At 33.3% G+C, this 18527-nt stretch overlaps 2 protein-coding genes across 4 annotated transcripts; both read left to right on the top strand.

Moving 5' to 3' along the window:
* The first annotated feature begins 944 nt into the window (after window positions 1–944).
* On the top strand, window positions 945–4759 carry LOC130826153 (mitochondrial acidic protein MAM33). Its single transcript, XM_057691711.1, has 3 exons — window positions 945–1143; window positions 3238–3563; window positions 4120–4759. The coding sequence occupies exons 1-3, from the start codon at window positions 1018–1020 to the stop codon at window positions 4286–4288; spliced, it is 621 nt and encodes a 206-aa protein (XP_057547694.1). The 5' UTR covers window positions 945–1017; the 3' UTR covers window positions 4289–4759.
* Window positions 4760–5974: 1215 nt separating this feature from the next.
* Window positions 5975–18405, top strand: LOC130826194 (putative calcium-transporting ATPase 11, plasma membrane-type). 3 transcript variants are annotated; one of them, XM_057691767.1, is made up of 7 exons: window positions 5975–6378; window positions 13631–13682; window positions 13765–15686; window positions 15764–15919; window positions 16425–16596; window positions 16682–16980; window positions 17622–18405. In XM_057691767.1, exons 1-7 carry the CDS (start codon window positions 6214–6216, stop codon window positions 17925–17927), a joined length of 3072 nt encoding a protein of 1023 aa, XP_057547750.1. In that variant the 5' UTR covers window positions 5975–6213; the 3' UTR covers window positions 17928–18405. The 3 variants fall into 3 exon arrangements, with proteins under 3 accessions (XP_057547750.1, XP_057547752.1, XP_057547751.1); XM_057691769.1 differs by lacking the exon at window positions 5975–6378 and adding an exon at window positions 11316–12293; XM_057691768.1 differs by lacking the exon at window positions 5975–6378 and adding an exon at window positions 12345–12614.
* Window positions 18406–18527: the final 122 nt, after the last annotated feature.

Here is an 18527-nt window from a genome sequence, read left to right as displayed (position 1 = left end):
AAGCGGACATACCTCAAAGTTTGAGCCTTTTAAAGATAAACACAAGTTTGAACCTTTAGAAGCAAACGAGGCAAAGTTTATACCTTTCGAATCAAATTTTCCTTTGTAATATTGATAAATCACTATAATAATTTGATAAGGTGAGGTTATAGAATTTTTAGAGTTAAAACTTAGTTCAATCATAATTACTCTATAACTTTTATGAGATATAAATAATTTCTCTCTAGTTGTTTTAAAGCCTAAACACAAAATAGCAATTGCCCAATTGTTTTCCGTAATTCAACATTCAAATACAAATAAATCTCGTCATCGTTGACCTTGTCATTCAAATGGTGCTTGTTTTTTTAAATGAAAAGTAAGGCAATATTATTAAGACAGTAAATTCGAAAGAACATAGTCAATGATCTAAGATGGACCGCTTTATAACCATACTTCATTATAGATGTTTGTATAATTGTATTGAGTTTATTTCAAAGTAGTTTTAAATAAAAAACCGGCACTTTAACTAAAGGAAAATGGGTAAAATATTTAGTGAAAATGGGTTAACTAGCAAAATTAGAAAAGAAAAATTATAATTCCAAATTTGCAACTAAATAAATATATTAAAAATTAAATGAATTATTCATAATAATATATACTCCTTTAGGGCGCTCATTTTATTTTTTTAATTACATGTAAAGAGAAGAGAAAAGTTAGATTATAAATAAACATAATAAAAATAATATTTATAGCATGTTCTCTTCAACTTATTTTATTAGATTAGATTATATCATATGAGATCAAATCAAATTAGATCTAATCTAATTATTATTATTACTATTATTATTATTATTATTATTATTATTATTATTATTATTATTATTATTATTATTATTATTATCTATAAACCAACCTAATATACTTATTTAAAAATTTGTGTATTATATATTGTTACTACTTGTATAGTCTATAGATAACTGTTTGGCTTGACAGAATTTCAATAGAAAAGAAACTTGGACGAACAAACTAGAATCAAGAATGCGGAAGTTGAAAGTACTGCAACCAATTTGTAAAAATCGGGAAGCCATTAAAGCAAAATGTCATGATTTGCTCAATATTTTGCAATCTAAGATCACTCACAAACTCTCCTCTCCCTGCTTTCAAGTAATTTTTCTCTTGCTTTTATTTCGCTGTAATTTCTTTACGTTTTACACATGATTCCTTGTATAATCGAAAATCAAACACAAATTTTGATTATGTTATAGAATTTTTGTGATTCTTGTATGGAATCGTAGTTGAGTAATATCAATGTTTATGCCATTGAAGCCCTAGTCATTGCGTTTGAAATTTATTCAAAAGAAATGTATGTAAACCCTTATTTTGATTACACTTGGTGTGTTTTTAACAAGGCAAATCAGATCAAAGGGAGAATTTTTTAGATTTAGTGTAGCAAATTGAAAGGGATAGGGGGAATAACAATTTGCAGGACATATTATGCAGGACACAACTTTGTCTAAAGTGAATAACCAAGGACCACCATTAATCGTAAAGTGATGTGTGATTTTTGAAATTGGAAGTTGCAGACTATTCGAATACATAGTAGTAGGAATGGGCAAGGTTCAAAGACTCTACCCGAACCTTGTTGACAATTTCTTGAGTGCACAACACATACTTTTTTCTGAAGTGAGCAACCACCATTGGGCGTAAATGATGTTGCGCAATTTGAAGTTGAAAGTTGCATTCTATTGGCAAGTAGGGCACAATTGTTTGTGCATTAACAAGAAAGATGGCTGACGATTACTGTTAAGTGGTTTGGAGTTGTTGAGTTAACATCAGCATGTTTACCCACTAAAGTATATGAGTTACAATCGCTGAAATTTTGAGTCTGTTAGAAGGGAAAATATAGCAATTATTGTAACATCAAAGTCAAATGCTTATTAAGGAAGATTTATTATTTCTAATTTAAAATCCAAAATAAAGAAGGCTCCTTGTCCAATTAGTTCTTGAAGGTGAAAAAGGTGGTTAATGAGGACTGTAAATTTGACTGATGCAGTGTTTATGCTCATTGGATTCAATAGTTATACTTGGATGTTAGTGTTATAGACTGACACAGTTAGATCGGTAAACTTATTGCTCCTAGCGTTTCAACTATTACTATACCTAGTCAGATCTGCGAAGAGGTGTAGCTCACTCAAGTTGTTCTTAATTTGCTCAATCATGTTTTCTTAGGTCTTTCTCGACTTCTTTTAGCTAGGAAGAGAAACTATCGAGTCTTAAGTGTATAAATTTGGTGGGTAATAAGTTTCTCTCTCCAACTGTATGCTTTGCAACTTGAAGCGCTTTTTGCAAGGAACTTATGCTAGGAACTTAGAAAGTTCTTCAACACAAAATAGCAATAAAAATAGTCAGTGTTCCTGTGCATAAAAGAAACATCAGTTAGCTCTCAACAGTTATTTTGACTTAGCCGTCTTGGTGTGTTAATTTTTCTAAGGAAAAATTTGGACAGTATAATGGACATGAAAAGAAAACTTTATTTTTGGGCGGGTAGGGGGATGTGTGTTCAATTAGGTTGACAATGTTAAGATGCCTTGGTTGTGAATCTAGTTCATCCGCACCTTTTTTAGTAGAAATTTTGTGTTCAGGAGTAACTGAACTTGAAAGCACTAGACGAGGGCAACGGAGGGTAAATTTTTTTGTGCACTTTATCTTGGTTTGCTCATCCGCATCTCTGGTGTATAGCCTCTGATTAGAAAGGGATAAATCTAGGCTGGACTTTTTTCAGGGCACTATGAATTATGTATGTTTCTTCCCTGTCAGGAAGGACAGTGAGAGAAGGAATGAAATAGCTGTTTTTAAGAGTTGGCATTGGGGAATATTTCTTGGGATGATCCTCTTAATTGTTTGTGCCTTTTGCGCCAATTTGTGGACAAGAGGAGGTGAAGGATGCATTGTCCTTTGGGTTGTTTCGTACAATACAGTTTACTGTTTTAAGTAGTCTTTCGCTTCCATGGAGTATATGCTGCTATTTTTTAACAAGTCCCTCAGGCTTCTATTTTACATACTTGGCTTAGGAAATTCTGGTACTTCCAACTTATATACACTTACATCAGGGGCTGTATTTTGGCAAATTTGTCTGTCTGAAATCTGAATTGCCTAAAAACTTGAGTTTAAACTCTTCAGTCTTGCTTCTTTCCTAATTTTTTGTATTGAGTGTCATGCTATTATGAAGTTTGAACTTGTATCATAAGTTTGGCACAGAATAATGAAACAGGTTCCCCTGGAGATTTTACGTTGGAATGGGATGCACCCAATTCTCAGGACATTGTATTACTAAGGAAATATGGTAATGGTGAAGAAATTGCTATTTCAGCTTTACTTGGAACACTTGACTTTACACAAGAAACTACAAGGGTCGTGAATATGAAGGTGTGCATAAAAAAGCCTGGCTTAAGTTCTCTTTTGCAGTTTAACTGTGAAGTTACGAATAAAAGTTACACTGGCCCTGATTTCAAGATCAGTTCTGCAAGTTATTTCAAATCACTAAGCTCTACAGGTCCTAGATATTACACATCCCCTATGTTCAGGTAAATCTTTGCTTTACAATCAGTTATTTGAAGGTGTACATAAAGGGCTACTATGATCACATGCTCATAGTATATAGTTAACTTGCCATCATCTTGCAAACAAACTTTTGTTTCTTTGTTTATCTATATTGCTTGTTGCCTATTTAGTCGCTTTATTTGTTGGGGTTCTGTAGAGGATCCGTTTTGCTGGTTTAAGTGCCCAATGAATTAGTCTCAACTCATGTTTAAATCTTGATGTTGAGTCTATTTAGCTGTTTTTACGTCTTTCATATTAAGTGCACTTGAATGCCCATTTGATCTAATGTTAAATTCATCTTTTGTGAAATTAAATGATCACAACTTCGTTCGGAGCAAAATTAAACCCATATCTCAGTTTTTACCGTCTTTTGTATTTTAGAAATGTAACAACAACGTCAAAGTCTTAATTCCTAAAAATTTAGAGTCAACTGCATAAACCAATACATCAGTTCTAGTAGTCCTCCACATGAATTTTTCTTTTCCATTCCGATTCAATGTTAATATTTTGGTATCATAATTTATGGTTCTCATTCTACAGTGATTTGGACCCTCTTCTTCAAAATGCATTCAAAGACTATTTGAAAACCAGAGGAATCGGTGAGAACGTTTTGAACTTTCTGCTGGTACACTTGCGCAAAAAGGAGGAAAATCAGTATGTGAATTGGCTTCAGAACCTTCTGGGAATGGTATCTCAAGGTGATAAATGATACATTCAAACCAAAGGCAAGCCGAGAGCGATCTAGTCACATTGTTCCATTCCCATCTCTTCTTTTCATTCAGGTCGAAGCCAGCACAGGTTGAACATTGCAGGCATGTTTTTGGAGACCTGGTTTATCCCCATTGTAGACTAGTCATGCTTTGTTGTAGAACATGTATTAGTTGACACGCCACGTTTTATGAAGCTTCAAAGGAGACTAGAATTCCCAAGAATTTTTCTATTCAAGCAGGCTGAACTTGTCTGTTTGGTTTTAATGGAAGTTGTTGACATGTTTTTTTTATTTGAATCGGCTCATTAAACAACCATAGAAAAATATGGTAACCGTCATGGTTGCGGGAACGGATATGGTGATGTAATGCGGTTGTCGTACCGTCAAATATTGACCTAAACTATGAAATATTGCTTGGAACGGCCTAAAATGCGTTTTTTTTTACACCTATACGGATAGTTTTGGTTCGATAAATTTGAAAACCTTTATGATACGACCGATTCAGAATAATACGGTCTTATTTTTGCACTATATCTACAATAGGATTACAGATACTTCTATATAGATAATGGACGGTACATTATCTGTTTAAAAAAGATAAACAGATATACAAGAAGGATATTGTAATGTAATGTGATTTCCACCAAAAGTATACTATTAAAAGTTCATTAACTATTTCTAAAAGATTTTACTCACAATTTTAGGCTTAGTGTAAGTACAGTTTTTTAAATAAAGTCATAAGTTCGGTTTTTACTAACCTTCTTCACAGTGCAATACAATACGTATTTTTCAGCTCATTTGAAGTATTTTAATTTGTTTTACTAATTTATACAAATGTGAAAATAGTGGTGTCAATAAGAATGGCGTATCCATGGGTTTCATTTTTTCTAATCAATTTGCTATATTTTTATATTTAATTTATTAATTTCTAAATTCTCATCTACTCACTTTTTTCCATTACTTAATTGTCTTTGTCATGTAAATTTTTTTTTTATCTTGTCCCAATAAATTAAGTATCCCTGGTATAGGTGTATCTAATATTATTATGTATACAGAATGACAAAGGCTACTTATGTATCGAAATACTTACTACGTAAGAATTTTTGTTAGTATTTATTATTAAACTTATTTATATATTACGGATAATGTCTAAGAAAAAATAAAATAAAAATTAATCTTATTTGAATTGTTAAATGCACATTTTATAATATTATAAACTTTTTATATTCAAAGGAATATATTGAATTGCATACAATAGTAAAAAACACTCATAAATTCGGAAAGTCTTAACATATATTTCCTCCGTCCCACTCATTTTTGCATCAGTTATTATTTTGGTCCATCTCACTCATTTTGTATTATTTTTATTTTCGTACAATGGCACACAGTTGGCAATATTTAACATGTGAGACAAGATCCCACATAGATGAAATAGTGGGTTGTTGACTTGAATATATATTGGATGAGCTAATCTTCCTACTACCATATGGTTTTGAGAAACAATGAACCTCACTAAGTGTATGTGCAAGTCAACGCTCTTGACTCGTGGATTTGTGGACCCGAGCCCACGTGTGCACACGAGTGGGCCACGGTGAAATTATGTGACGAATTGTGATGGCCTAATACCCACCACTTTCTTTTAATTTTATCTATATATTTTAATTTACTTTTAATTTCATTTACATAGTTCATTCTTTCAAATCATTTATTATCATTGTCCATTTTTTTCTCAAATAACACTCTATTTCTTTTTGAAGCAAAATCAAACTGATGGACGTATACTAGTATTTTTAACGTAAAAAAGGAGCCTATAAATGATACTTCTATAAATCTAAATTAAATTCCGCTTTATAAAAAAATCGAAGTCCATATTAAACCAGAGCAAGCTCTCGAACAGATTACGGAGCTTTCAAATAACGATAACAATGGAGGAGAAGCTGCTCAAAGACTTCAATCTCCCGCCAAAGCCGCCGGAAGATGCTCGATTACGGTGGAGAAAAGCTGTCGGATTACTCACCCGTAATCGCCGTCGTCGATTCCGTTATGTTGCTAATCTCAAACAACGTTCTCAAGCTGCCAAAACTCTTCAGGTACCTTTTATCTTTCTTTCTTTTTCTTTAATGGCGCATTGATTGGCTGAAGACATTTTCAATTGGAGTCATTTTCATTTTCAACTTTACTATCCACTTATTCTTTACCTTGACTTTTTTTTTTTTGGGATCAGCATTTGGCCCTACTTTGATGTTTTATTTTAATTTCACATGAATCATGATGATATCAATTACCATGAATATACAGTCAATTCTTCGTTTTGTATGAATTTTTTCAAGATTTTTATAATTACGAGTATCACTTTATGATTTTGAATGTTTGATTTTGATTATAATGGAATATTCTTTATGATTTTTGTTTATTTTTAAAGTTTTATTTTTGTTTATACGTTCAAAAATTAAATTGGAGTTGACTTTCGTTCTCAAACTTTCCTTTCGGTTTTTATGTAAATGTTTTGCAGTCCATATGGAATGAACAACGTCAAGACTCAATGCACATGTTTTTCTTGAAAAAATAGGGAATTTTAATTTGACTTTACAATTTAAATTAAATTGAAATCATGCCTAAAATCTATAATCAAAAGTAGGATTTTTCAATAGTAGTTCTCTATGTTTTGTTGATGGTCAAAGTAAAAATGTATTCAATAATCACTATAAACTTTTGATTTTCTTAGCTGTTGAAATTTTCTAACATATCTACCAATAAATAAATGTTAATCATTTAATTACAGGGTAATGATATTTAAATTAAAAAGTACTTTTTATTATCAATAATTTTAACATTTTTAGAGAATTTGATCTAGAAATAGAAAATAATTAGTATTTTATATAATTATTTTAACTTTTCAAGAAAGAATAAATGTTAAATTAATAAGTATAATTAAATTCTTATGTTTTAAAAACAAAATTAATTCTCTCTCCGTTTGTTTTTATTATTTGTTCACTCTATTTTTTGCATGCATTTTTTAGTAAATTTTATGTCTTAATATCTCTAAATGTGCATCATAAAAAATTTAAAAAATTATATATTAAAAAATTTTACATCAAGACAAATCTAACAAGATCTTACGTGAATATATTTTATCTTCAATATATACTTAAAAAATCTAATATAAATTTCCTTTTCTACTAAAATTCTATTTATAAATTTATATGTTTCCATAAATTTATTATAATACTTTATCCGTTTTGAAATATTCTCTGCATTAGACTTAGTTTACTATCCATCTTTCGAGCTTATTTTATATATTGCGGTTAATGTGTAAGAAAAAATATAGTCAAGTGATATTTTGTTTGAATCTTCTAATTGCATACTTTCATAATATCAAATTTTTAATTTAACATAATTTAAGATATAATTAATCAAAATTACATAATAAATTGCATAAAAAGTGAAGTATAATGGAACGCAACTTAATAGAGGGTAGAGGTCTAGAGGTGAAATGTCATTGCCATTGGTGCAATGCTTATCACTCATGAATGCTAAGAGTGTGAAATGTTATTGCTAAGGAAAACTACTCATAATCTATTAGACATTTGCGTGAAGTATTGGTTTATAATTACGTTTTCATTTGATATGATAAATTATGTATATATATTATCATCTGAAATTATGTAGATGGTATTTTACCAAATGTCTTTATAATCAATTTTTAATTTGCCCAATGAATTCAACTAAACCAATTACCTAATAGCGAATTACCAAACAACCTATTTGAAAATTATGAAATAACAATTATATTAATATATATTTTGTTATTGGTATTATTCGCACGTATTTATTGAATTATGTTCTATTTGATCGCAACCTCTTTTATTAAGTGTATGGTATGCTGTTTTTTCTTCTCAAATCCTAATTATATATTTTTAAAACGAAATATAATAAATAATGGTGATAATATTTACCTAAAATTTTCCTAGATAGCACTTTTATTTGACCCTACTTTTTCTTTCCACCTCTCCATTATAATGGTTCTTTTCTTGCAAAGTGAATTAATCTTAAAATCCCACTTTCTTTTTTGATTTTTCCCAAAAGATGAATTTCTTATCGTCACGGCTTGAGAGCAAATGTGCAAGTAGGATTCGCAAGTGTGCAACTATTGAGCACCCAAAAATATAATTCTGTGATTGAATTGACTTTACTAAGATGCTGTCGATTAGAATAACATGGATTAGTAGGTAAGAAAAGAAACTTTACCTAAGCTTTTATGTCCTTGGAATAATCAACTTTAAAAAATAACAATATGAAATTTCCTTGAACTTTCACAACATTAAAGATGAGCATATCCACATGAGAACTTCTTGAACAGGCATATGTTCAGAACCTCATGATGTATCAACTACAAACTGATTTGATTTATAACATATTAGGCTATAAGTGTAGATGCAGCATATGTAATATATATAACGTTAAATTTTTCGTCATGTTAGCTTTAGATACCATGTTAAAGAAATAATTCAACCAAAAACTTAAACTGGTGATTAAAACTCCATGTGTGCTATTTACTCTATCACGTGATAGTGTTTTCTCTTTGCCCTCTAGAGCTAATCGGTTACATGGAGTGCTGAGTTTAAGTAACCCACTAACCCATGTCACCCAGGGTTTGCCATTTTAGTAAATGAGTGGTCCCTATTAAAGAAAGAATATAGACAAAATATTGTAAAAAACTTGTAGGAATGCATTGATAGAATTAAAAAATCAACATTTTTACCCTTGTATTGTGTAATTAAGCACTAGAATACATAAGTAACGTTATTTCATTGAGCTTCTCCTCCTTTTACCTACTTTATCCTGTTATTGTGAGCTTGTGACAAACTGCCAGTCTTCTAGTTTTGTTGTACTCTTCTAGCATTTGGCCCCAAGGACCACCTTTGTAACCTGCATTTAGGTACCACTGTCACGGGGATGATTTCTTAATCCTATCTTAAAGATAGATATCCAATACACTGCATTGTTTTCTAAAATTGGGCTCTGCGTATGGGCTGGGGTGGTTGGTTTTGTTTTTAAGTCTACACATTATCACTATTAATTTACACAAATCGTTCTAAAAGATTCTCTTATTGTGAGATGAGCTCCAATGGCATCGCTTCATACATGAGTTAGATGGTCACGCTCTATGTGCATGGTCAATAAACGCTCTATGCGATTCTTGTATATCCTATAACAGTTATAAAGATTATGTGAAGCGAAGTGCTTTTAAGAACAATTGTTTCATTTATATATACCCTTAAATTTTCCCACATGGTCAAGAAACGTTCTATATGCATGCGTTTAAAGGAAATTTGATTAAAAAAACAAACAAAATATGGGGTTTTCATAGCATGGAACATGGATGCTCAACCTTATAAACTCATGCTCTAGATGTTATAATCTTGGCTTCTATTACAGAGGGTCTTTTTGAGCTCATCATGTGGTTTATTTGTTGCCATTCATAGTTCTCTCGGGCATGTGGTGACCCAATGAAGATTTCTATATTGCATTCTTATATAGTCATAAAATTTTCCGAAACACCCTAAAAGCATGAATTATAGCCTTTAAAAGGGGTACTTATGAGTTATGACCTATCTTGGCGTAAACTCAGAATTTTTCAAAACTTTTCCCACCGTCTTTCTAGTTCGTGTTGGGATATTTGGGTTAAGAAAATCTTCTTACCCTAGTCAAATAGCTCACATATGCATTGTGGATCTAAGGCATACGAAGGGTCTTTTTGAGCCCATCATGCTATCATTTTGTTGCCATTCACAGTTTTCTAGGGTACGTGGTGACCCAATGAGGATTGTTATATTGCTGTAACACCTTCAAAATAGGTCGAACTTTTGAAAACGCCTTTAATGAAATCCATGAACCAAAACCTACTCATGGGAGTGTTACCGCCACATCTATTTCTAATAAAATAAATGTAAGGCTTAACGACTTAGAAATAACTTAATAATTTTAAATGCAACAAAGGGTCTTACAACATAAGAGAAGATTGAAACGCAATCTATGTCTATATAAAATTTAAACAACTTAAAATAAATTTAAACTGAAATACGTCTCTAATAAAAGCTATATTTTTAAGTGATCCTCACTCCACGATTCCCACGCAATCAATAACCTGCAACATAAGAATGCAAGAAAAACAAGGGAAAAACTCCCAAAATCAGAAAATTGAGTAATTTCAACTCCATCTCGTAAAACGATTAAGTTTGAAAAGGATTTAAGAAAATAAAATATAATCAAATTGAAAATAATTTTAGAAAATAATTTTAGAAAATAATATATAGCTGAGTTTAAAAGAAAACAATTTGAGAAAACAATATATATAATATCACATAAATCAATTTATTAATTTGATTTTTAATAATGACAAACACATAATCAATTTTTTTTTTTAATTTGAGGGAACGAAAACGCTAGTAGGCCGAGGCTTTACCCCTATATCTACTTCATCAAGAGGTTGTCACCCCAAATAATTCAAGGCCAACAGAGTAGTCTCAGGGAACCCTAGTGTGCACACCCCTTCTACTTAGATCACAACAAATAGAAGGAAGACCAAGCATCGTATCAAGTATCAGAAATAATAATACCTGTCGGCAGCTATACTAACCAAACAGGACAACCTGTTCATCACCCGTATACTTGGATCACAACAAATATAAGAGCTTCATTTCCCTCGTGTTACATTTTACGTGATTTAATATATTTTAATAATTAGTCGCGTGCACGCAAACATATAAACAAACATACATTATACATTAGTTTTATGATCATAGATTTTCTCAAGAAAATATATCTCAAGAATATTCAATTACAATATTAATATCATGATATTTTCCTCCCAAATTCAATCGCATTTACAATCATTATTAAAATAATAATATAACTTTCATCAAAATAATAATATTATAAGTATTTCTCTTTCAAATAAATCGTATCAATTTTCGTTATCAAAATAATAATATAAATTTTATCAAAATAGTAATTATAAATTCAAGTTTGATAAAAATAATAGTAAATATAATTTGAGAATATATAAAATATAAAATCATGCATCCTATTTAAACATATTAATTATCACGTAGCACATAATACTAATAGGATAGTCCTAATTAGATGGACATTGAGAATTACCTTGTCACGCGATCCTAGACAAAGTACGCTCCTAATAATCTCTGTTTACGAATCCGCTGTCTTTAATATCGAAATCTTGCGTTTTCTTGACTTAATTTTAAGCAAATAGGAGATGGAGGAAGTAGTTTGTAGGAGAAAAAGGAAGTGTGAGTAATAATGTGAATGAATTAAGGGTAATTGGTTTAATTTATAGTAGGTAAGTGAGGTTAGTTTTAAGATTTAGAAGGAGAAGTGGGAAGTTATTTGTTAATGGGGAGTTATTTTTTTTTATTATTATTTTTAAAATTTCTGAAATTTATTTATTTATTTATTATTATTATTAATTTTTAAAGTGTGAATTGTAGCCTTTAAAAAATGGTAATTATGACCTATCTCTGGCGCCGAGTCAATTTTCCAAAAACTTCTCCACACTTTGTGTAGGTCCTGTCAGGATATTTAGTGTCATAAAATCTCCTTACTCTAGTCAAATTGCTCACATATGCACTGTGGTGTTACCACCAAGGATACAAAGGGTCTTTTTGAGCCTATCATGTGGTCTTTTTGTTGTCATTCATAAATTTCTAGGGCACGTAGTGACCCAATGAGAATTGTAATATTTCATTCTTACATTGTCATGAAATTTTTAAAAACACCCCGTAAGCATGAATTAGCCTTTGAAATGGGGTAATTATGAGCTATCTCGGGCGTCAGCTTAGAATTTTTCAAAACTTTTCCTAAACTCTCTATAGGTCCTCTCGATATAGTTTGGTTCAGAAAATCTCTTTACTTTAGTCAAATTACTCATATGCAATATGGTGTAACTTTCAAGGCATATAAAGGGTCTTTTTGAGCTCATCATGAGGTATTTTTGTTTCCATTCATTATCATAAAATTTTCAAAAACACCCTAAAAGCGTGAATTATAACCTTATAAATGGGGTACTTTTGAGTTATGACCTATCATGGGCGCCAGCTAAGATTTTTCTAAAACTTTTCCCAGGGTCTTTCTAGGTCATATTGGGATGTTTGGGGTTAGAAAATCTCATTACTTTAGTTAAATTGTCTTGATGGATTATGAGCATTTCTGCAGATTTCTGGTTAAAGGTTTATTTCGTAAGATAAAAAGAACAAGTTCAATGATCAATTTCAAAAGTCCTTTTGATTGGTGTCTTTTGAGGAACAAAGTATGTTTCCTTTGCTTGGTCTGGATTCTGCCATATTGTCGAGACTACTGGAGAGTTTTGAAACCTATCCTAGAATCATTTTCACCGGAACTAGTAAAAGAATAATTTTGAACTGTATATTGCTGTGATTCTTTACATTATAGTGAGTGTTCAAATCAGATGATGTGAGTAGATTGCATCTGCTAGATTTAGCAAAATCAATGGATTACCAGCTTTAAATGATTGAATATAGCTGTGCTTATTTGAGATATAAAGAAAGAAAGCTGCTAGCCGGGGCTTATCAGAATAGATCACTAGCTCCTTGAACTAAATGCTAACTCCCTTACATGCCTCTTGCGGGAAACCTCAAAGTCGCTGTATGTTTGGTTGCAGCTCAAAGATACTACATGTACTTTAGTAGATAAGATATCTGGTGAAAATGGTTGTGTTAGGAATTCCAAAAATGATTTTTGGAGAGATTAGGTTTGCAGAGCTACTAAGAAGATGAGACTAGTTGACAGTTGAATCCACGACTCTCCTCTTTTTTTCTTCCTTATCAGAGGCTACAAATCGTATTAAATCCTTTTGGCATACATTTGTTTTGGTTGGTTGAATGCCAAAAGAGATATTTAAGCTACATGGATGTATCTTAATAGACTAAAGAAACTTAAAAAGTAGTATGTGGGTAAATTAGTTGAATGCCAAAGGAGATATTGGCTACATGGATGTTAATTTATAGACTCAAGAAACTTAAAAGAGTAATATGTGGGTAAACTTAAACTTTATATGCTGTAGAACATGAAAACAGATTGTAATTGCAAGAAAATATGGAATTTTTGGCTAAAAAGACAGCTAACTCTTGGGAGTTCATCATGAGCTGTCATTTGTAGTTTGAACTGTGTCATTAGACATGATTACCTCTTAAAGTTGATTTTATTTTGTCACAGTAATTAGAACTTTCACTTGATCTTGGAGTTAGTATTATCAAGATCATATTACTAATCCGGGTTTTCTTTTTCCCCCATCTCTTTTGACAGGAATTACGTGTTGCACTCATGGTACATAAAGCAGCAATTCGTTTTAGCGATGGTAAGAGCTTTGAGTTTTCTATGAGAATATGTTCTATCCATTTCTTTAATTATCTGTGTGTAATGTAAAGTTAATTTTACAGCTGGTAGGACTGAACATAAGCTTTCAAAAGAAACTCAAGAGGCCGGATTTGGAATCGAAGCTGATGAATTGGCATCAATTGTCCGTGGCCATGATACAAACGGCTTTAATACGCATGGGGGGGTAAAAGGAATCGCAGAAAAATTATCCACAAAACTCAAATATGGGATCACATCGAGTGATCTATGTCTTAGACAAAAACACTATGGACTTAACAGATACACTGAGAAGCCTCCCAGAGGGTTTTGGACGTTTGTCTGGGATGCATTACAAGACTTGACATTAATAATTCTAATGGTGTGTGCTGTAGTATCAGTAGGGGTAGGAATTGCTACAGAAGGTTTGCCGAAAGGCATGTATGATGGGGTGGGAATTTTATTAAGTATTTTTCTGGTTGTTATTGTAACTGCTGTTAGTGACTATAAACAGTCATTGCAATTCATAGCTCTTGATAAAGAGAAGAAGAAGAAATTTGTTCAGGTGACAAGAGATGGCCATAGACAGAAGGTATTTATTTATGATTTAGTCGTTGGAGATATTGTAAATTTGTCTACTGGAGATGTCGTGCCTGCGGATGGAATCTTTGTGTCCGGTTATAACTTGTTAATTGATGAGTCGAGTTTAACAGGTGAGAGCGAACCTCTCCACGTAAACCATGAAAGGCCTTTTCTTTTAGGTGGAACGAAGGTACTAGATGGATCAGCTACAATGCTTGTGACTGCTGTTGGTATGAAGACTGAATGGGGTAAATTGATGGAGACCCTAAACGAGGGGGATCATGATGAGACACCTTTGCAGGTGAAGCTAAATGGAGTTGCTACTATTATCGGAAAAATCGGATTAGTGTTTGGGGTACTAACATTTTTAGTGTTGGCTATTAGATTTCTAGTCAATAAATTAGTTCATGAAGAATTTACACATTGGAATTCAGAAGATGCATTGAAGCTCTTAGACTACTTTGCCACTGCAGTAACGATAATTGTAGTTGCTGTGCCTGAAGGACTTCCATTAGCAGTAACATTAAGCCTGGCCTTTGCAATGAAGAAATTAATGAACGACAAGGCACTGGTAAGGCATCTTTCTGCTTGTGAAACAATGGGTTCTGCCTCTTCTATCTGCACTGATAAGACCGGGACACTCACTACAAACCATATGATAGTCGACAAGATTTGGGTATCTGGAAGAAACACAGAGTTGAAAGGAAAGGATCTAAAATCAGAATTCTCCGAGAGTACCTTAACCGTCCTTTTACAAGTTATATTCTTAAATACTGGTGCAGAAATGGGGAAGAACAAGGATGGAAAGACTTCCATTATAGGGCAACCAACAGAGTCAGCTTTACTTGAACTTGGATTGCTTTTGGGGGGTGATTTCAATGAGTACCGCCAAAAATATCAGATAAAAAACATAGAGCCTTTCAATTCTGTCAGAAGGAAAATGTCAGTTCTTGTGGCTTTGCCAGGAGGTGGAATCCGGGCCTTCTGTAAGGGTGCATCAGAAATAGTTTTAGGATCGTGCAATAGAATGATTGATTGTAATGGCAATTCTGTTGATCTTTCTGAAGAGCACTTGACAACTATAACTAATGTTATAAATGATTTTGCAAATGAAGCTTTAAGAACTTTGTGCCTGGCTTTTAGAGATATTGATGATGGAGATGGTGAAAACAACATTCCTGAAGACGGATATACATTAGTGGCAGTTGTTGGAATCAAGGATCCTGTTCGTCCTGGGGTCATAGATGCAGTCCGGACGTGTTTAGCTGCTGGAATCACTGTGCGTATGGTCACAGGTGATAACATTAATACAGCCAAGGCCATAGCAAGAGAATGTGGAATACTGACTGATGGCCTTGCCATAGAAGGATCAGAGCTTCGTAGTAAGACTCCAGATGAAATGAAAGGGGCCTTATCAAGAATCCAGGTCAGTAATCTAATTTGATTGATTATTTATGCGTACTTGCTGATAACTGGAGCATCACACTCTTAAAAAAAATACAGGTTATGGCTCGATCTCTGCCATCAGATAAGCACACAATGGTGATGGGCCTGAGAACTCTCGAGGAGGTGGTTGCTGTGACCGGTGATGGGACCAATGATGCACCCGCTTTGCATGAGTCAGATATAGGACTTGCTATGGGAATCGCGGGAACAGAGGTCTGTCAGTAATTTCGTTTTTGTGATCTCTTTGATCTATAAAATGGAAGGTGATCAATGAGTTCTTTAAATTCATATATGAGTGATGGTCCGAATAGAGTTAAGCTCCCATCTATAAAAATAAGCCCAATTTTCATGATTCCATCACTTCTATGCTGTTCAAGTTCCGGGAACCAGAATAACTGTATATTATCATTATAGCTTTTCTCTATCCTGAATGATGGTATACAGAAATTCTGGTTTCTAGAACTTGGAGAAGACCATAGAAGTGATAGAATCATGAAAATTGGGCTTATCTTTATAGATGGGAGCTAAACTCTAGTCGGACCATCACTCGTATATGAATTCAAGACTCTTAATATAGCTCCATAGTGAATGTTTAATTGGATTGATCACTTCCCCTCTCCTTGCTTTATATTCAAATCCTCTCATCCGACTCATTTCTAGCTTTAAACGTACCTCTTAGCTCCTTTGCCTTTATTTCACTCCATAAGCTGGTCTGCAGGTTGCGAAGGAAAATGCAGATGTCATAATAATGGATGACAATTTCACCACCATTGTGAATGTGGTCAAATGGGGGAGAGCTGTTTACGTGAACATACAAAAATTTGTACAATTCCAATTGACAGTCAATATCGTTGCACTAATGATCAATTTTGTTTCTGCCTGTGTTGCCGGTTAGTTCAACTATTTTTTGTATTTCTTTTCATGCATAATATCTCCGTAAATACGTTAATATGAAATACATTTGCGGGATTCTAGGGTGTGCTCCATTGACGACTGTGCAGTTGCTGTGGGTCAACATGATTATGGATACACTTGGTGCTCTAGCCTTGGCCACGGAACCACCTACTGATGAGCTTATGAAAAGGCCTCCTATTGGGAGACATGCCAACTTTATCAGCAAGGCAATGTGGAGAAATATCCTCGGCCACAGTGTATATCAGTTCACTGTCCTTGCTGTACTGAACTTTGATGGAGAACGGCTACTTGGGCTTACTGGCTCGGATTCTCAGGCTGTTCTGAATACAGTCATATTCAACTCTTTTGTGTTCTGCCAGGTTTCTTTTTGCTTTTACCTGCCTCTCTTTCCTTCAGTTTGTACAGAAATTGCATTTTGTGGTTGCATGGTTTTCTGTTGTCAGTCTTCTTGAAGAGTGTAAATTTGAAATTGACTATTGTAAGTTAACGCCGATGAAAAAATGATTTCGGGACTCAAATTGACACCAAGTAGATAATAATGCAAACCCGTGTTGATAAAACTGATGTGGTTGCTAAAACTAGTGATAGCATTGTTGTCATGTAGTGGTTTAGAGACGTACACCTTGCAATATGACATGTTACTTGGATTCGTATACTCACCCGATATGGGTACGTCAGTACGTGTACGACTTGGCTATTCGAAACAAATTGAAGTGCTCAAATGTCGTACCTATGTCTCGGTGTTAGGGTCCAGCACGAGCACTTGAGGTAAAAGAAAAGAGTCCGAGCAATAGAGATCATGCCAGCCCACTCTCAAAAAGGAAAACCTTATTGTCTCAGGTGTAGCATTACTTGGTACTTACATTGCCCATCAGATAAGAAAATTTCAGTAGCCAAAATGCTGTTATTTTTGTGCTATTTTGGTTGATGTTATATCTTCTTTTCGTTCATTTTCACATTGGTCGGCTTATAATATGTACTTCTTACCATGTTTCACTAGGTGTTCAATGAAATCAACAGTCGTCAAATAGAGAAAATAAATGTCTTTCGCGGCATATTCAGCAGCTGGATATTCATTGGCGTGATAGCCTGTACTGTAGCATTTCAAGCGATCATAGTCGAGTTTTTGGGTTCTTTTGCAAGCACTGTCCCTTTGAGTTGGCAGCTTTGGTTAATTTGCATTTTGATCGGAGGACTTGGTATGCCTTTGGGCGTCATCCTAAAGTGCATTTCAGTCGAGCCAAGTGCTTCTTTGCAACAACATGATGGCTATGATGCCCTAGCCAGTGGTCCAGAGCAAGTCTAAAAATGTCTGTCGCGCCAATTTTGTTTATGAAGCTCAATTTCGTCTATAAAGCCATGAGACATAAAACTGCCTAATGTATCCTCGAAAGTTGCTTCAATTCCACATTTTTGCTTAAACCTATCATACCTCAGCATCTCAGGTGTTCAAGATTCATCTTATAAGTGCATCACAATGCGAGATTTATGAAGTGATATCATTTTAAACGTAAAGCGAGCTCCTCTATTGAACGCCTTACGTGCACATTATCGTAATGACTTGTGTGATCGAAGTTGCCTTGAATGTGAGTTTTGCTAACATATGTCATTACGTGCACATTATTTTGTGATCATTTTCTTGTCAAGTTATAACTTTGAATGTAAATATTCAGAAAACTAACATCTTCAAATATTGTTTGTAGTTCCAATACTATTCAAGACAGATTTACTGCATGTCTTTATTTATTGCGCAATCTTGAATGATAATAATTATCGATTCGTTACTCGTTATTGCTTTGCGTATCAACAACAGATAAGCGTATTCTGAAAAGCGTAAACTCAGCTTCGAACAGATGAGTCGAGAACCCTTCCAAATCTGAACACAAGTGCCAGGGAGCGAGAAAGT

Source organism: Amaranthus tricolor, chromosome 10 (genome assembly GCF_026212465.1).
Source record: "Amaranthus tricolor cultivar Red isolate AtriRed21 chromosome 10, ASM2621246v1, whole genome shotgun sequence".
In the NCBI taxonomy this organism is placed as follows: Eukaryota; Viridiplantae; Streptophyta; class Magnoliopsida; order Caryophyllales; family Amaranthaceae; genus Amaranthus; species Amaranthus tricolor.
Note: the sequence above shows the minus strand (reverse complement) of the source record. Positions and strands in the feature narration are given on the sequence as shown.